The 21,017-nt window shown below is 42.9% G+C and overlaps 1 protein-coding gene across 1 annotated transcript in view; it reads left to right on the top strand.

Moving 5' to 3' along the window:
- Positions 1-1,269: 1,269 nt before the first annotated feature.
- Positions 1,270-21,017, top strand: part of LOC8032506 (connectin) — a 32,553-nt gene continuing 12,805 nt past the window's right edge. Inside the window, exon 1 of the mRNA XM_002410167.5 lies at positions 1,270-1,577. Within this exon, the coding sequence (XP_002410211.3) occupies positions 1,522-1,577 (56 nt within the window). The 5' untranslated portion in view covers positions 1,270-1,521. The remainder of the gene's footprint in view (positions 1,578-21,017) is intronic.

Genomic DNA, 21,017 nt, shown 5'->3' on the forward strand with positions numbered 1-21,017 from the left:
CTGAATTATATCCTTCTAAAAAAAAACTTGATTTTGTGGTTTTCAATGACTCGGCAAGTTTCTAATTGAAACCATATTTTCATTTTCACTAATTAAAAAGTTGATCAACAAATTGTATTTAATTATCTGACTGATCGTTACGACTAGGTCCCTATACTACGTACGCCTGGCCGTATAACTCGCCTGCACAAACCGCATTAATTTAGCTTGCACGACCTTTCTAAACATATATGTAAAGCTTAAAACTAAATCGCCCTGTACGACAGCGAAAAGGCGAAACCAACATGCTGGAGCCATATGGCTCCACCGTGGTGGTATCGCCTTTTTGCTGGTATAGGATGTCCCATATTACGTTATGCATGTATGGTTCCGTCCGCCTACATGGTTCCGCCCTAATCCACTACGCTGGTATAGGATGTCCCATAATACGACACGCTTGTATGGTTCCGCCCACCTGTATCGTTCCGCCTTATTCCACTATACTGGAGCCGCCTTTTTCGCTTGTATAGGATGTCCCATATTACGGTTACGCTTGTATGAGCCTTTTCCGTCATCTTTCCATCATCGAGATTTTCCAACAGGGGTTGTCCATAATACCGAGGGAAAAATGCGCGTATTTTCAGATTTCCCCCCCGAAATGGTATCCATATAGCGGTGTATCCATATTAATGGAGTCCATATTAATGATGCATGTTTGTACCTTAATCTAGCAACCCTAGCTGTCGTTGTTTAGTACTTGGCGTTACCATCCGTCGAGTAACTTTACATTTATTAAGCACAGTACTTCACCTGCGTTTTCCTGTTGCTAAGTAAGGCATAAAAACCAAAACGAAACTTGACGTTGGTGTTCCAATAGCGTGGGGTCGGCCTGCCCTTGAGGTATGGCGGCACTTGTTTACGTTGTAGATGAGATATGTAGCCAGTGCAGTGCCACTGGTAGTGCGGTGTGTCTTAACGGGCATCACGCCGTAGCATTACAGGAAACGCAGGCTGGTACGATGCTCATCCCAATCGAAAATAGCGCGAGGATAGAACCCAGCATCCCTGGATTCTGAAGTACGTGCTTTCGATCCACGCACTCGGAGCTGTGGCGCGCTAAGACACTCTGCCACCAATCCCCGAAGTGAGACATCACAAAGTAGCGCGTAGGCATTACCCAAGGAACAGCGACGACGCTTGTAACGCTCGAAGCCAGTTTGGAGGTCGGATTATGCACGCATCGCAGCGCGCGTCGGACGATCGCGCCGTGAGCGATCCGCAACTCAGGTCGTGGGAGGCGTCGCCGCCGGCCGGACGCATCGGGCCGACACCCGTTGCGCCACGCAACAGATAGCGCCGAGCAGCACGCTGTCCCCGCAGCAGCAGCAGCTGTATCCTCGTGCAAGCGGCGCTGGCTTCGGTTGCGGCGGCGTCTGGCCGTGCTTGGCTCGGCTCACTCAGTCGACCTCCGAAAGCAGCACGCGGGAGCCTCGTCTCGTCGTCGCTTCTCGGCCTTGGTGGAATAGCACTCTTCCGGGAGCCATGCGTTCCGCGGTCTCCGTCGGGGAACCGCGCCTCGCAGCAGCTGCCCGCTTCCGGTGAGTTTGTTATGTGGCCTCGCCGTCTCTTCTGACATTTGACTTAAGCCGAGGGGAACCCTGCTCATGCACCACACACAAGACACGGTGTTCGGTGAAGACATGGTGACAAATGTACATGCGGGCACGTCTCATGTATGTTCCAAGCATGCATGCTTCACACGCGCTTCGAACATGACTGCAGAAAGTTTTTTTGTACAACCAATGTGGCCATTATAGAAGAAAGAAACCAGCCACATATTGAACCTGCAGACTGTGTTTTATGATGTATTAGCTGTGTCACTGCCGCTCTAGAGCCCTGCTGCGCTCAGGATCAAAGCAACTCATTCTCACATGGGGGCCAAAAGAACAGCACGAAGCAACCAAAATAGGGTCGGAAAAAGCCGTATGTAAAGCAGGAGACGTCATACCGATCGCATGAAATATGTGCACTCTTTTTTTAGCCTTTTTAATAACAGACGCCAAGAAAAAAAGATTAAGTCCTGCAAAGACGAAATGCTTTTTTATTTTTTATTTTCATAGTCTGCCAGTGTGCGAGGGCACTAGAATAGAGCGTGTTATGGCCAGAGCCCGGATCCTTCAGGGTGGTTGTGTGCCGTGACTTATGTATACACATGGCGTCGATTTGTATTTTAGTGTTTTTTATATCATTATTTGTGATTTAAACTTCACAATAAGCATATATAAAACACTCCGCTTGTTCGCCATGATGACGTGCTAACTTGTAGCATTTTCTCAACGTTGCAAGCAGTTTACCGAAGAAACTGCGCTAACCCTTACCTCCGAACAGCTGTGCTTTGATATGTGTGATATCGTCGATAAAATTTCTACTTGCAAGCAAACGCGGAAGAAGTGTTGCACGGTATCAGGGGACTTTAATGAGTGGGTTCCAAGCATGTTTTTATATTTTGCACGAAGTAGCCTGTCTATTGTGGCTTCCGACTGAATTAAGATAAGGTGTGCAGCGGAAAAAAAAAAAAAAACATACAAATACGTAGACATAGTAAAGATTTTTGCAGCGCCTCGTTTCTATCTATCCTTATCAGTCGGCTGGAAGATGTGTTTATAAGGGTCTTCTTTTTTTCAGTTTCCTCTGTACATGAACTCACTTTTGACAGTACGAGCTACTGGTAATACGCGTGCGCAGGTTCCTGATTCTTCAAAGCGCAAAGCATCCGCACATGCTCTCCACAACCACTTAGCTACAACTCCTTGCCGTGACGTCACAAAAATGTGTACGTGAACGTAATTGTTCGTGGAGATACTATCACCCGCCAAAGCGTCTACCAAACATTTTAGTAAACTTGATCAATCATCGATATTACAAGCCCTTTCGAGAAAGCCAGACTCGCAATCCATTCAACATTAAAAAAAGAAACGAAGGTAGCATTTACGATTAAAGTTTATTGTTAAATTTGATGTGCCAGGGATTCAATTTCAAAACCGGGTTAGGACGAAAACTTTTTGGGCTGTTGAATAGACGTGCTGTGACAGCTGTCCGCCGAGCGAGCGGTATCGACTCATGGGACCTTTTTGACCTTCTCGGGAGTCCACGATCTGGCTATGTTTGGGAGCAAAATTTCCACAAACACACAGAAGTCGAGAGGTCTTGTGACCTCTAATGGGCTCATTCCGAATGCTGCTTCATGCACCGGTCGCTGTTAATTTGTGTACGGACACAAGAAAACAACAAAAAACTTAAAATTCGTAAAAGACATACGGGTTGTCAATCACTTCTAACGATAGGAAGCAGATGATTCCACTTTCAGAATGCTTCCGATATCACTTGGGGACAGCACTCGGTTTGAGCAGACAATCCACCTTTTTTATGTTTTCAGCAGACGACGTACGGTGTATTCCTGTATCATTTCTGTCTGCGAGAAACGTTTTGTAATCGCTTTGTTTACTTGCGTTAACAGACGAACCGTGAGCGAAAAATATCTTGCTTCGCTCTTTCAAAGGTATATTAGGTTTCGCGCTCGCTTTCGCATGACCAGAATCGGAACACAGGAGAAACATAAGATCCGGGCTATTGCATAAATTTTTAGTTTTAACAAAATAAATACAATGGTGCAAGTGAGCTTTTATAGGTCGAACAGAGTGAAAAGCAGCCGATTCCTGGGTTACTTATTGCAAAACACAAGGTCAGATATGTCTAGGTGTTTTGTTGTCGCCGATATAGCTCCAGCCTGGCGCATGTTTTGCCGGATTGATGATCACAGTTCATTTAGACTGTGTTTCTACCAAGAAGTTCGGCAGTCATTCGTTTGCGTTACCATTCGTATTTTTTTTAATTTTTTTTTCAAGTTTCACAAACATGAAGTGTCAGGAAACGCGATAATAAACAATAAAATTATGGGCTGGAAAATAAATTTTGTTATACTATTTTTACAATTTAAATGAATGCTTAGAGTGGCTAATCCTCGCTAAAAGACTCAGCTTCTTCAGGGCGCCATATCGTCACCATTTGCAACATGGCACAAAGTGTATGAAAGAGAATGTGAATAACAGAAACGTTGAGGGAGAATCGGGAAATTAAAAAAAGGCATCGCCAGAATCTAAACTACGTAAAACACCGAGATATATATATATCTATCTATCTCTATATATATATATATATATATATATATATATCAACGAAAGGGCTTCGAAAGTTTACAACTTTACTGGCAGGAAAAGCCGGTTAAACCTCTATGCCGAGAAGGCGTGCAGACGAGAGGAAAAAAGTAGCAAAAGATTAGCGGTAAAAATAGCGACTGAATATCGCCGTTCGAGGAATGGGTACGGGGAGCGAAGAAAGGAGGTCGAAACGGAGAGCTTGTTTGCGGAGCAGAAGCCTGCAGACAACAAGGCCGGTGTCTCTTCATGGCTTTTGTTGTTGGAGACGCCTCCGCAAACGACACCGCACGTATGAGTCAAAGGAGAGAAACTGTGCCGGCAGCGTGTGGAGCTGCTCGGCTCTGTAGCGGGAACCACCAAGCAACTGTATGCTTGCTCAGAAGACACTACGGAAATGTTGCCCCAACCAGCTGTCGAGCTGTCTTCGTACATTGAGCAGCACGCTCAACTCGAGCCCGGCATTGACGGGTTCTCACATATTTGCTTCTTGTGAGTAATGTCGAACTGCCATCTAAGGATACCGCTCAGATTATTGGTAACCCGAACGAGAAGTGTCCAATGAACGCTAGCTGTTTTGGTCACAGTGTCTTTCGAGCTTACAGGTGGAAAAGGACGAGAAAATGCACGGGCTGTATGTTTGTACTTCGTCATGCTTTGTATGCAACACAGATACTATCACCGGAAACTGAGGAACAGGCTAACAGAGTTTTATATTTTCCTTCCTTTGCGTGCTCTTCGGCTTCTTTTTTTTTTTTTTTTTGTAACATTAGAAGTGTTTTTACATTTCGATAAAATGGAGATCTTTCTACAGTCTACTTATTCAACATTGAATGCAGAATTCAATATAGAACTGCGACGCGACTTAGCGGCGTGACTCCTGATGGCAACCTTCCTGAATAAGACCACACCATACCGGCAAAACGCATCCTACAAAAATGAATCTTCGCAACTTCAAAAAAAAAAAAAAAAAGAAAGAAAAATGTTACAAGGTGTTTTCGAAAGGCGTAAAAACAAAATAAGCGTTCCGGGACATATCTCAAACAATTTGGCGATCAACATATTACTCTCATAGTGTACGCCAGACCACTTTTAGTAGACAAGTTTTTTAGATAATTTTTAGCGACTGCCGTACGTGTGGAGAAGAAAGCGCCGTAACATTCTCTTCGTGGTCGTGCGTTGCACTACATGTCACAGGAACGCTCTCCTCGATCACTGTATACTCTGAGACTTCTCTAAATGCATACTGCCCCACGAACAGTCCGCCCACCGATTACTGGCATTCCATGTCTAGTCTGTGAAAAGAGCGAATGCTATAGCGCCCCGATAGACATTCATATATTATCGGCGACAATACGACGCCCACCATGCATTCGGTAGTTAGACCGCACGGCCATTGAAACTTGACATCGATGGTACTTCACATCGCGGCACGGTATGGACTCAAATATTTTACTATAGTAACTGGCTGCTTGTCATTGACTCTACGAGGATACTCTCCTCAAATTCATTGCGCAATCCACAGCACAAAAATAAAGAAGAAATCTTTCCGCGTGGGTACTTCGACACATGAGCATCGGACTGTCCACGCTTTGGCGCTGTGCCAAAGGAGAGGGCTGCCGCCTGCAGTCCGATATACCGGATTTGCTAAGACAACAGAGACGGCCGTCTCCGCTATATCGAGGAGTTTCCACAACGATAACTGTCGGCAGCCACCCTTCCCAATTTAAAAAGGAATGCCCCGCGAGCCTACCAGTGTTCCAGCCGTTCCAACTACACAAAGGCTGTCCGTCCCAATTACATTGGATTACCGCGGGGAGAGATGTATCCACTTAACGGATGTGCTCATGGACCTCTGAGGGTCTTATAGTAGTGTTTTTATTTCATTCAAAAATATTACCTGCAATTTAGGAATACACCACGGCTAGTACTTGAGCAAATCCGTACATCGATGGATATAGGAAGATTCTAGAGGCGACATGATGCTACCAGAGGCGAAGACGGGGCAGACTTCCGGTATGGAGGGGCACGCTCCCAACAGTGACCAAAAACGAACAAAATCAAAAGGTGCTACTGTACGCAGAGGACACCTTTGGGCGTTCTTAGAAGCGTCCCCACCGACCGCGACCTGCACTTTCGGCTTTATTTGGAAATTCATCGTTTGGCTTGCTTGAGCCGGTATTCTTCATACCTCCACGCGTACAACTGTCTTACAGTGGCCCTCGAGAGCCACGACCACTCGATTAGTTCGGGCCTTTCACTAAGTAGCGCAGAGTGTAGAAGAGCAGCTCGCTTTAAATTCCAAGTATCGTTTGTTTATATATCTATTTTTTTTCTCACAATTTGGCTCCCTGTAAAGTACACTGCGGATGCAAGAAAATTTCTCCGGAGATTCCGAAACCTTTAAATAGCAACTGTTTCCCCGCCGGGAGCGCACTCTCATTGCAGTTAGGAAAAGCCCATCTGGAACGTCTCTGCGAACCTTTCGAAAGCAAATAGTGAGTGATATTTTTAGTTTGGGGTTTACGTCTTCCGACCTATAAAAAAGAGCACATTGTAGAATGTATAACAATAAATACGGAAGTGTTTTGCACGCTAAGCGGCGCAGAGGCTGAGTGTGCAAAATACATATACGGGGCGTTAAAATTTCAGCACACCTCTAGAAAATTTACGGCTCCGGACCTACGGCGCTTATTTTGAATGGCTATCGAAGTAGTTTCCAATTTATTCGAAACATCAAAATATATACCCAATTTCGCTTTAACCTCATGCTTCGTCTGTTCTGTGGAACTCTAAGGCAAGTTTATATACTCGTAGGTTAGGTATGTAATTAGAGTATTAGTGAACAAATATTTACAAGGGTTTCTAATTCTTTCCTTTAACACTCAGGTTAAAAGGGTGATATTATTTATATCACATACTTAGTATTATAATAGACAAGTAGACAAGTGCATCTTTAGCATTTTTTTAATTGGTTGTTTGACAACTTTGCATGCGCTGCCTGAGTTAATCGCATTATGATTTATTATGACTTAAATTTAAATAAGTAATTTAAACATATTGCACTTTTCACTGCTAAAAATCTGACCCGTAGACGCATATTCAATTTTATCTGTTTTGGTTCTATTACAAAAAAAAAAAAAAAAAAAAATTGCTCTTTTTTGATTGGAGGTGCACCTTGTAGTTTTTCGAACTAAAGAGCAAAAACATTTGCTAGTCAAACACACGTGGAGTCACCATAATCAGAAACAAATTTGCATTCTAGGGAGCTTCTAAATGCTTATATTCCAGAATGCACGTACAACCTTACGCCAATCGTGTTTTCTTTTTTTTTAATCAGCTTTGCAAATCCTTAGGGAAAGAAGCACCTGACAACAACCATCTTATATCTTTGTGACAAAAATGGCACGCAGTCGCCGAGACCGCGCTCCCAATGATGCATGATACCTATTGCCCTTCGCGTTGGTCCAAATGATGAAAAGAATACCGACTACTGATTTTGCGAGTGCTACCAACACCACCTAGAAGAATGAAATCATCGAAATTTCGACGTCATCACAGTCAGGTCTAGCGCAGACGCAGATTAGACACGACCGCTGTGTCAGCATTCGCCTTACTGCCGTGCCCAATTAACGCGCCCAAGGCTGGGCGAACGTTGGACTCGGGGACAATTATGGAGTTGGTGCCATTCGAGTTTGATTACGTTTCGTCGAAGGAGAAGAGGTATTTCGGAGGCTTTGAGTCTTCTAGCTGGTATAGGTGCAACACTCACTTACGAACATCTGAAAATGTGAGAGTTGTCTGCCTTAGTTTTTTGTGTTCTTTTAATTCATCCATCAGCACTACTTCTGGCAGAGTGCGTTCGACCACCGCAGTCGGAAGCAATTGGAGCGAGAGCTCCCGCTGCATAACTCAGGGATCCTGATATCAATCTCCATCCCTGCGCTATTCATCCGGCATGTGCGTTCGATCCTACGTTCGTGCGGTGCTTTATTACTGCTGCCGCCAGGCATGGGCTGTATTTAAAATGCAAGCACATGGAATACGTATTCGAAATACTTTGCGTATTTTGTATTTCTGTATTTAATTACAGATTGGCTAACGCGTTTGTGAATTGTATTTAAATACTCGAAATCTAGTATTTCAAACACTTCTATTTTAAATAGTGCCCGAATACAATTTCGTCCACTGTTCTTCGCAATAAAAAGCGATATTATGCATTATCCCGATTGAGCTTACCTGAAAGGCTTCAGCAAAGCCTTTCAGGTAAGCTCGTGCTGAACACATGGTGATTTCTGATTCCCACCTGATGAAACATTTTTTTAGAGCTGCAATTTGTTTTATGTGCTTGATTCTTGGTACATAAGGACCACGCTTCATTTGACCAGGATTTTTTTTATACGGGGTCAAATGTATGTCTAAGATCTCAAACTATGGGAACAAAATGTATTTGCAAAAAGTATTTGAATATAGCCAAATTCTCTCGTTGTATTTCTATATTCTATTGAAATGTTTTTGTTCTAAAAAAACGTCTATTTAGATTCATAATTAAATACATTTTTGTCAAATTATTTTGTATTTGTATTTTCATAAATGTTTTTAAGTGTCTGCCCACCCCCGCAACTGCGTGATACACATTTAAAAATATAAGCAAGCAATCGGGCCGCATTGACCGCTTTTTATCTACAGCGTAAATCAGGCTCCCTGTAGGCGCTGATTGACCTCACGCTGCCTAAATACCTAGCGACTAAGCTAATTTTGTTTTTGCTCTCCCATTTTAAATTTAGCAGTTAACGTCTTGAAATTTAACTCGCAAGGGGCGTAATTTTTGCTCAATCAACAGTCTGAGAAAAAGCGTACTTTGGCTCTGCCAAGCTCCCTGTATACGCGAGAGGTTGCATCCTGGTTGTGTTAAAATTTTACAACTGGAATCGTGTTCTGTATACACCGACAGCTGTTATAGAGTCTGTAACCTACTATAGTACGTGCCCTGAAAGTGATCTCTGTAGCCTCGGTAGAGTTTGTGGTAGGGTTGCCGTGCTGCATGCCTAACCGGGAGGAACAACAGGAAGCTGTGGTTTCCATAACAAGAAACTACACTTATTATAGTAACAGAAATGTTAGTATTGTTAGTATTGATGAATAACATTGCCGTAGCGTTCGACCTACACACCGCCGTGACCTCGGTCCGTCTCCCCCTTCTGTGGGCGTGTCCCCTCTTTTATAGGGTCTCGCGGCAATTCTTCTTGGGCTGTTGTGCGCCTCGGACGTTGTACAGTTTGGGCGGTCGGCAGCATCTTCTGGGCATGGTGGCAGACTCTCGCTCCCACAAGTTTTACGCATCTACATTCTCGCACCCTATTTTACTGTCCGTCCTACTACAATATTCGGATTAACGTTTTCAACTTTGACATCCTTTGTGCGAATTTTGAGGGTTTTGGATGTTGGAGGGAAGCTTTGTAAAAAAAGTTCTCAGGTATTGCACTTTGTTGTAGGCTCTACACTCTCAAAATGCTTTTGCATGTGTGCAAACCCGCGATGCACCCTTAACGCCAGTCATTCCTTTATTCGATGCAGCCAATGAGAAAGGTAAAACCACGGTAGCATTGCACTCGCAATAGCAAGCAAGCGTTCAACCCTGGAGCCGCTCAGACTGTATTATTGGAGCTTGATACAGATCAACCTTCTCATCGGCTACCTTACTGAACGAATAGCCGATCACTGGTGTTTCGAGGTCATCGTGGAGAAAAAGAGAAGCAGGAGCATCAAGGGGTGTAAATATAGATGATTCGAAGAGAAGGCTTGTTTTGTGTTTGTTCTTACGATTCTGCATAAATTCCAGACCAAATGTAGGTTTTTACGCGTACTCAGATTTTATCAAACTTTCTTTGGGTGTGTATACTAAAGGGTTGAATGTGTTCACTTTGTGCTTTGAGGAACGTAATATTACGCGTGTATGTGAAGGGTTTATTTTTTTTACTTGTCTCTCTTCTTGGTCGCAAGCTACGAATTCGAGTTGACCATATGTTGAGACTCCAATCGGATTGAGGTGCTGCCTCGGTGTATGCCTCGGGGGAGCGGACGGAGGTGTTGTGTCACGGTTAGCGCTCTGGGAGCGCCGACCGATTCATCAAACAGGAAGCGAAAGCTCGGTGATGGACGTATTCTCGTCGCGTGAACATGAGGCTATTTGAGGCTTCTATGTTCTGTTTTCTGCAGGGAGTCTGCTGTACTTCCCCTTTGGTCCACCTCATCTATGCATTAGGAGTGACGATTTTATCAGGATATATGTTTGTTATAGATAATGCTGGATTGAAATGGTCTTCAAAAATATATATAAAAAACATTGGTCTTGAAACGCGTTTCTTTTTTTTTTCTCTCTCTCTTTATTTTGCTATTGATTTTTCTGTAACCATAAGAGACGTGACAGCTACGAATCTATATCCATCACGCCGTGTGCCCCGCAACCCGCATTCATCCTGCAACAATTTCAGACTTTTATCATGAGTTTCGGAAATAGCTAACTCCGGAAGGCGTTGTTGAATTCAGCACATATATCACTAATAATGCATATCGGCCATCTCATTGCCAAGCTGGTGTCCAAAGTAACGCAATGCTTCACTTGTATTCTTGTCTTGGAGAAATGTTAAAAAAAAAATGAAGCTTTTATTTATATCTGCGTAAGTCTACAAGTTCCTAGCGTCAGGAAAGGGGAGAAACTGCAAACAATCATCAACGTACGTTCGAAAACCGTTTATGACCTTCGGTAAGTTTATGCGTCTGCTCTGAATTTGTATTGCGTTTGGAGGTATCAGCCTCATCTCGTTAATGCAGTATTCTGTGAGCCCTGCCTTCGCCGGCCGTCACCTTCGCCATAGCTGATAAACGATGGCTCCCACAGGACTTAACCTGACATCACGGTTATCTTTCTTCACCTCCCACGCTGCACCGAGCGTGGGTGAACGCCTGTTTCCCACCACATCTATTTAACCTCAACTGCTTTCCGCTCCTCCTCCCCCCCCCCCCCCCCCCCCGTCCTCTTCTTCCGGGCGTCACTCGGGTAGAAAAATGTTTCCGGTGTCGCGCCCGAGCTCTCAAATTGATCGACATATGCAAAACCCTTATACCACCCTCACGAAAAAGAGTAAGGATTGGCCGATGCTTTTTTTTTTTTCGCATTTTCTAAAACCTTGTTTTAGACTTTAAAGAATCTTATTTTAACTACCAAAATTATATTCACTTTTAAAATATTATATTACGCCTTCCACTACGATGTTTGATTTGCATAACTGACAGCCCCGTATTAATTTTGGAATTGTTCTGAATCTAATATCGTGACTTTTGAAAACCGGATTTTTTTTTTAATAATGCTCAGGGAGGTTACTTTTTTTTTTAAGAATAAAACATTAGGCGAACATAATCAGGACCAATAGCGAGTAGCTAGAACACGCACAAAAAGACGTACTTGATACGTATTTATTATAAATTTACGAGCACATAATCTAGTTTTCGTATGCCCCTTGATTCACAAAGTGTGCGACGCGACGCCTGAAAACACAGCCCTAGGCGGAAAAATATCCTGAAAAAGCGGAACATTAAAAATGTCAACGAGCTTCCTCCCTCCCGTTTCTATTTTCAGAGCCGCTTGCCTCATAGCTCACACCTAAAATACATAGAAGAGGAACGTTGCCATTCCTAGAAGCGAAGCCCCCGGAAGACGTATGCCGCGGGGAGTTTCAACGTAACAATAAACTTTGAACAGGCCCCCGATATTTCGAGATGAGCCTCGCTCCCTCTTACTAAAAAATATATATATGTACACAAAGCTCTTTAGTTTTTGCTTTATTCAGTGAGTCGTCAAGTATTATCCTTCCAGGAATGCAAAGCTTGCTGAGAGTAGTTGCTAATGAGTTTTGATTGTTATTGCACTTTAAAGTGTTGAACTGCTAATTTACCGGGTATATAGAAGAAAATAAAAAAGTACTGTCTTACAGCAAAAGTAAACTACGCCTCGTCAAACGCTCAGTCTCCACTCAAAGTTAGCCCTGTCGGTTTGTGCCAGGCGCCACGGTTTACAAATAATCCTAATCTAATTCAAGAGGTATCAGAAGCTTTTTGGAAGTTTTCAATTAGAAAATGGGGTTAGTTCTCGGTAACGTGTGCCACTAATATCTATCTATTCGCGAGCTCCGTTGGTTGCTGTTTCTCCACTGAACATTTTAGAAACTCAAATTATAACTTTGGAATCATAAAACGGCAAGATCTGAAATGTTGACATGTGGATCGGACAGCTGGCACTACATTTAGGGTGCTGCTGAGCATTCGGTGATCTGTATAGTTCATTTCTGCGCTAAGAAAAACATGGTTATTCTTACTCCCAAAGACCGGGTTCGTTAGTAGGGTTCCGTGTTCGCGGTAAATACCGATAAACCTTGAAAATTAGCCCCCGAGGAGGTTTTTTTCAAACTCAACCGAAAAACCCCAAATTGGAGCTGTCCTTGTCTAAGAAAATTCAAATCTGCGCGGGAACAAAATTGTGTGCTTACAGTTTCGTATCACCTTAAACCTAAATAGAACCCCCCTCAACTGTCCGTGAGGCTGTTTTATTTTTGCGGAAACACGTCTTCTATCGAATTTTTATTTCTATATGGCTCAAATTATTACTCTATAGACATTCAGATCAAAGCCAATGTTCTCTGAAGACTGGGAAATTCCATTCCCGTGTCGTATTTTTTGAAAAGCAAATCCCGATAAACACCCATTTTTTTTGTTTTTGTTTTTTTGAGCCACCGAAAAACATCGATTATATAGAAAAACATAAACCCCGAGAAAACTCCCCAAATTTCGAAGATTAATAAACCCCGAGAACACGGAATTTTATTCATAAGGAACCGGATGATTCAAGACAACCGCGGGGCTACTATAATCTCGCAAAGTTGCGGAGAAAAAAAAAATTAACTCCACGTGACATAGAAAAACGCCTAAACACTTGAAATATGTATTCACTCATCTCTCTATATTTGTTCGTAATTTGTTTTATGTTTCTAATACGATTTAAATCCAATTGGGTGGTAAATGGAAGTTTTTCTTTTAATTCAATGCATTAAAATAACTAGGGAAGAAATTTCAAATTTTATATTGCGAGAAGGCAAAGTTCTGCTTCACTGAAAAAAAATATTGTGTTTTCCCTTTCTAGCAGAGCACTAGGAGTGTCATTCACTGAGTTATCCGCAGAAATATAAAGCATAAAAAATAAATAAAAAAAACTTCATGAACATAAATTTTTGAATGGGACACCGACTCTGGCTTGATCGTCTGAAGCACGCTCAGGGCAGGCTCCATAAATTTAAGCGAGTAGCAAGTAAGGTCACTTAGCTACTTTGTGGCGGCGTCAAGCACATGACTCATGAAAAACCCCTCCCCCCTCCCCTGTGTTTCTCAAGGCGGCTGCAGCCAGTAATACAGTATCGTTGGGACTTTCAACAGCGGTCCTGTTATAAACCTCGTCTAATGGAGCTTAAAAACGAAGACTGAGAAAATGCAGACAGTACTGTCGGTGATAGGCCGACAACCCAGTAGATGCATCATCTTTAGCCAGCGGCGGATCCAAGGGGGGGGGGCCCAAGGGCGGCCGCCCCCCCCCCCCCCCCAAACAAAGTCGACCCCCCCTCCCCTTTTCTCGGAGGTCAATTTGCCATTGGTGAACCCCCCGTGCACAATAAATAATGGGAGAATAGTATCCTCACAAATTTTCCACCCCCCCCCCCAAAAAAAAAAAAATAAAATAAAATAAAGTTCTGCATCCGCCCCTGCCTTCAGCATGAGCTCGTTGACTTCCGCCGAGCATTGGCTGGTTGTGCGACGAAGTGTTATCATATAAAGAAAACTCGCGGTAGAGGCGGGTCATTTAATCGAGCATAGTTGTAAACCCGAGACTGGAAAACGAACGGAACCCAGTCTCGGGTTTACAACTATGCTCAATTTACACCAGCTAGCCTGCACCCTCACCATTTCTTCATTTAATCGGTTCTTAACTTGTCACCGACAATAGACATGACAGGGGCTTTTTGTTCGGTTAATGTACCTATTTTAAGTATTTGCTTTTGAGAGATGTTGAATTTCCGTAATTTGTAGCGTATATTTACTGACCCGATTCTTGACCTTGTTCTGTTCTACGATATTTTAATGGCTTCATGTACTTAGCGCATAAAGATGTCGAGCGACTGTCCGATAACTATTCTGCATAGAAATGCGAATGCCGTCCTGGTACGCAGCGCTGCTGATGTACTCTCACTCTATCGATTTCCGGATGCTGCGGGCGAGACACGCTGTATGAAAATTATACGATCCTCCCAACGAGATATAAACCATTGATGAAGAAAGAATAAAACAATTAAAACAGGGACAACACAAGCACATCTTTCAACTAGCAACAGACGACTAAACTTTCAACAGCGAGCAACCGACTATACCCAGGAGGAGACTAGTTGAAAGATGTGGTTCTGTTGTCCCTGTTGTAATTGTTTTATTCTTTCTTCATCCATGACTTAAACCAACACGCTCTTCTCCCAAGCAGAGATATAAACGGAAGCGAGAATTTGCGACTTGTGGTGGAGTCTATAAGAGGGGGGAGTGTCGCCACTGAGGCCAGATTATCGTACGCTGAGTGGCTGTGAAGCTGTGCGCCTTTAAAATGAGTGCGGCCTTGATCGTCGGCTTCTATGTGGATTTTGTTGCATCCTCCTTGTGGCGGCGCGTTTCTAGCACCAGGCTTTCCGATCGTCAGATATAAAACATCCTTCTTTCCTTGGTTTGTTGGCAATGATCAGCTAGTCCATGCTGGTTAAGCCGGACCAAGTGCTGAGTATAGTAGCGCTAAACGTCCAATTTCTCTATGCTGATTTCTCGAAGATCAAACCACAGCGGAGTGCAATTTCATTTCTGGTGCCGCCTATTCAGCTTTTTTAGGGCTGTTTATGTAGGCGACACTCCAATTATGTTAGCAGCAGTGGCTATTCCTACGACCACGCTCAAAACAATTTCAAGTACTTTTTTTACGTCCGTGACGCGATTTCCTAGAAATGTAACAATTTAAAATTATTTTGACATGTTTCGTCAGAATACCTTTTAATTATTTTGACGTCTCAAACATTAAAAAAAAAAAATTGGCGCTTTGGAGCATCGGACTCTAAACCGGAAATTGATCAAAAGGGGCAGCCGAAAAAGTATCATATTGCTTGCTTGCAGGTAGCGTCGCGGTTCCATCGGCATTTTTCAAAAACAAATATCGTGCAATCGACTGCAGATTTTATAATCTATTAAATGATGAAGACTGCAAAAGAAAAAAATACATTCCAAGGTAGAACCTCAATTATCAGGCAGCACTAAACGTTTGCTTGGTTTTGTTAAACATTGCAGAACGCAGCACCGTTGCTTTTAAAATTTAATTCTCGTGTCATAAAATTTGCAGTTGATTCGACGATATTTGCTGTCGAAAAATGCAAGTATCTCGTACAACTGTGGTGCAGGCTAGAGAGTCGAACCAAAATTCTTGTTGGTTCAGTTCGGGTTTGAGTTCACGGCTTTCGGTTCAGTTGCGGTTCAGTTCCGGGAAGCAAAAAGAACCATTCGACCTGGTTCGAAATGATTCGAATCAGTTTGAACTGCTAAATTTAAAATATATTTACCGCGTTGCTTTAGCAATCGGCACTATTTCCGCCGCGAAACGAGGAACTGTATATTGTTTTACTGTTCGTGCAATTCACTTTCATTTTCACGTAACGAAAATAAGAAATTGCTTTGCTTAATTTCGACAGAACAGTAACAGAAAATCTAGATTGACATAAAAAAATGGCGTCTTCATACGACTCGGCATCCATTTGTTTACCTCAGTCATAGATTTTACCTAAATCGAAAGGTTGACAGGAAGTGCGGTAGGTCGCCTAAAATAACCGTGATTTGTAACATTTTGAGTCGCAGCATTGAAAGATGGCTCGTAGTTGTGCTCTTGAACAAATGGATAAATTACAATGCATAAAGTCATAAAAAGGGTCACCCCGTCACCATGTATATGGTGAAATACAGAGCACGAAATGCGTTCCACAATATACACTATATGATGAAGCCGCAAGTGACCTCAAAGCAACCATATTGTCAAAATATCACGAAAGTTTTAGGACAAGGCCTTTCAGTCTACCTTTTTAGAAACACTGAGCGGCAATCACGACGTTTGCTTTCCTAGCCAACATTGTTTACACTCAGCACCGTGATGCAGGCGAAGAATCACGCGGAAAATAGTGATCAAAATTGTTCACTCTAATATATTCGCACCTTCGTACTCAGATTGAATCTGGCCTAAAAAAGTGCGTATCCAAGTGAACATTTTCTTACACGGGATAAACTGGCATAGCCTGGCTCTTGTGGTCTGTTTTTGATAAAATAGCGGCCAATTGAATTTTCAAAATAGCATCCCCCTTTCCAATTTATATCTATTTGTATAAAATCAAACAAAGATGTGTTTCATAATCTACTCAAGATGTCAGCTATTTAATTGGTCACTTTCTGAGGGTTTGCGTGCGCATTGTCAGAGTTCCGCCGCGCGCCCTTCTGTATTTTGTTTTTATCCATCCCACAGGCGGATAAAATTGCCGTTCATCACATAAAAAACATTAACATACTTTTATATGTTTGAGAAGTTATAGATGTGTCAAGAACGCATTGCGATTCAGCTTTATGATCAGCTTCATAATCAGAAATTTGCTTAAGGCCCTCCCAAATCACCCTTGCAAGGACAAAGACCAAGGAAAAAATTTGCAGAGCTTCTTTCAGATAATTTAGGTGTGGATCGGCCCTTCGTTTATGTTGCCAAATCTTTAGTCAGTAATTAATTATGTTTTTATAACCATTAATTTGACTGTATGACGTTCACATAACCGCTTGGGATTGACACGAGTGAACGATGCTCGAAAACACGCCAGCTGAAGAGCCGATCTGCGGAAACACTTTTGATCGCTGTTCGGCAGTGCGAAACATCGGGTCACGGTGTATGCAAAAGGGATTTTGTGCTCACATGTTAGATCTGAAGGAAAATAGACGAAATGCGCAGACAGCGACAGATAATGCAGGGTATTCTTCTGAGTAATCCAAAAGTCAGCTCCGTATACTGCAATAATAAATACGTAGAAATGCAGTGATATTCCTAATTACACATACATAACGCAAAGGGCAGACTAAGGCACTTATAATTCTAACATAAATAATATTTTAATATCAGTTAGCACGAACTCGAAACTTTAAAAAATACTGTCTTGGGAGACTGATGCTCTATTCGTCTTTACATGTGCTTGTTTTTTGGCATTCGTATTACCACTTTGTGCTTTATCAGTCATGGGCTTTAAGATTTTATTAGGCTTTTGCATGTCTTCACGAGGGTGCTGTATGTATACTTCACAACTTTCCAATCTGGTCATTTACTTTTTTTAGTGTTGCGAACATCGCATTTGACAAAGTAACTGAACTCTTATACACGGTTTTAACTTGACATCATCGCACTATATACTGGTGGACATTACGATTTGTTCTTCATGAGAAATTCGAATCCGGGGTATTCGAAAATGGGGGCTGCAGAAGGTTCGAGCTCAGTGCAAGTCATGGATATGTGAGACACAATTGATTTTTGTTTGGTGCAGCGTCGTGAAGAACGGCACAATCGTTTGACACCACGAAAACGCCTTTTCTGGAAGGAGTGTTTTTGCGAAGTAGTTTGCGGGGCCACGCTTTCTGGTGTGTGTCAAAGATGCGGGCAGAGAAACATTTACAACACAGTATGCTTTAACCCCCCCCCCCCCCCCCCCACTTTTCCCCTTTTTTTTTACGTTGCTCCTCCAGAGGACACTTTTCTGGGTTAATAATTTTGTAATTTGGAGCCGCATTCTGTCGCCGCCAAGCGGCGTGAACGCAGGCAGGGGGTGGGTTAACGCGCTCCCGAATGATACACGCGCCGTCCAAACCGAAATTTAAGTTCCCACGCGCGTGCGCGTTGCCGACCAGCCAATCTGGCGTGAGTGTTGTTGCTAGGGGACCTATCACCTGCGCGGTAAAGATATCCTTCCAGTACCAAGTGAAACCGAAACTTCTTAGGCACGCGACACAGCAACATATGACACCGTCAACACGTCAACACAACAGCGACCGACTACACCCTCGGAAACTTCAGAGAAATAAACTGACGAAACAGACAAAACACCGAAACGGCTACCAGGCTATCAAATACCATTGCGATGGCCATTGACGAGGGGCGTCGAAATAATAAAGCCATTATTGTGACATTTTATGCAAATGACGTGATGAACGTCAAAATAAATTTTAATATATTTTGATGGTGATCATCGAGGTAGTCACTACCTATCCTATTTTAATCCTACATCAATTAAAAAAAACATTAATTTATGCGGCTGAACCCTTTGGATTGGGCGGCGGATTGCGCCACCTGGCGAAATCTTCAAACGGACGCCAGTGGCGCCATTTCTTCACCCGCGCGCGGCTTCGCGGTCACAACTTTCCCTCTTCTAAACACCGTTTCATCACAACTTGAAAACGGCGAAAACACCTGTCCCGGGAAGCCGATCAGTGCGCCGGAGCCATAGCACGTACGCTATACGTTACAGTGCATCGTTGAAATGCAGTCCTCGTGCAGAGAGCTGTAACGTGCATCGATCCGTCATTTTGACTGGCTCCGGAAGGCTGGAACGTTCAATCTTCGCTGAGTTATGGTACCTCCGCCCCACATTTCCTTATCTGGTCTCGCGCTCCGCGCCGTCTTCGGATGTCCTAAACTTGGCACCCTCCTTGCGGGGTGGGAGGAAGTTTCTTTCTGCGATCACGACTTCACGGTGCGTGTGCCGGTTGGCCCTGGCCGATGAACTCTCTGGTAGTCAACAATCCGTTATCTGCAGACGGTATCATAGTGGCTTGCTCTGCTTTTTATCTCGTAGACACGGGCAGGCGAGTATTTACCGGAGCTTCCGAATTTTTTTTTTCTTACTTCGAACGGGTGATAAACTTCTTGGCGTTGTTTACTCTCCTTGATTTGTTGGGTATTTCTCAAGGATAATCTTACAAGAAGTTTGCCGCTATAATTAAGTGGCCGCATGGAATACGCAGTACACCTGTTATATGCTCCAAACGTCTTCCTTAGTGCACGCTACACCTTGTGGCACTCGTGCCAAAGACCATTCTGCTTTGTTGAATCACTTGAACCACTGACACGAAAGATTTGTAGCATGCTGTAGTGATCATGACGGCTTGGTGACAAATGTATTTATAGCCTTTTTGCCACTGAAATCCCACGGCCACTCGAGTAGTGTATAGCTCGCCTTTTTAGTTGGTGGAACTAATTTAACGAAGCTAAGACAAAGGAGGGCTAACGACTAGGTTTCTAGCGCATAGTGGTATCTTGATGCGGTATGCAAGAGGGAACTTCCGAGAGTGTATGCAATACACTATATGAAAAAAAAAAAACTCGCATTTGATGATAGCGCGACCAAATTAATTGTTATCCCTTAATAAAAAAAAACATTTCATTTTTATTTTTGAGATTGTTCTTTCTTAAAAAAGCAGAGTTAATTTTCCGGTAACATGAATTACATAGTGTAGACGCACGGTCTTGCTGCGTCATGTTCTTCGGATCAAGGTTTGACGACAAACGAACCCACGCAAAATTAATCTCCCTGTTGTTAGTTGGCTGGTAACTATGTCCGATCGTCGTCTGCTGTGCGTCACCACAACCGTTTTTGCGTTGTTCGCTTGTCAGGGAGACGCAGTCGGAATCGGCAAGTAGGGTCGCACGCGTATCAAATTTATGAGACGAGTTTGAGTTGAAGGTCGACGGGCCCGAAAGTATGTAGCAACGGAAATTCAGCGTTGGTGTCAAGGGCCGCTCTGCATATCCATCAAACGGCCCGGGCATGCGTATCACGAGTAAGCACTGTATTTGAATAGAAGCACAGTTTTAAAATCTTTGTTGAACAAACGTTTCTCCTTTCTTTTTTTTTTTTTCTTTTCTTCTTACGAGGCTTTGCGATTATAGACAATCTGAAGTTTTGATGTTTTACATTCAAGAGCGATGCACTTAAATATAAATGCAGAAAAACGCTAATGACCCACCAAAAAAACACAAAAATAATATAAACAAAACAATAAGACAAAAAAAAAAAAGCCAACCGCTCTCGCTACACTAATTACTTCGGAGCCTGTAGCCAGAGATACAACCTTACTAAACTAACATAGGAACGTTACTCGTTAATAGTCCAGATGGTAACTAAGCGCGTTACTCAATGCCGATTCTCAAAAAGAACGCATTACTTTATCCTAAAAGTAAGGCATTCCATTTCTCCGTTCTTAAGGTAGATTTGCACAGCCCTTGAGGAAACACTGAGAAATGCAGAGACGGCATACACAGAGCATGTCATTGACGTCATTGGGTTTTGCTTACTTATTTATAACTACTGATAACCTATTTTTGGAGGCTGTGGCACAAGGGTTATGTGCATTCTTTCTTACTGCACCACAAGTTACACAAGAGGAAGTGCAATTAATTAAATGAAACGAATTCACAATAGAGACATGAAAATGTAACAAAATACAGTAATTTTACATGGTCAGCTGTTCATGGACAGCCCTTTAATGATTGCAAGAATAATGTGACAGAAGACGAACACCACGCCTTCAGAAGAGCTGTTCATCTCTTCAACCGTTCAAACAAGTGCTTGTTCATTTAATTGTTTTCAGGCTTCCAGTGCATAATTATTAGAACGGTATATGTAT

This window comes from Ixodes scapularis, unplaced genomic scaffold, assembly GCF_016920785.2.
Source record: "Ixodes scapularis isolate PalLabHiFi unplaced genomic scaffold, ASM1692078v2 PGA_scaffold0__279_contigs__length_252992795, whole genome shotgun sequence".
Lineage (NCBI taxonomy): Eukaryota > Metazoa > Arthropoda > Arachnida > Ixodida > Ixodidae > Ixodes > Ixodes scapularis.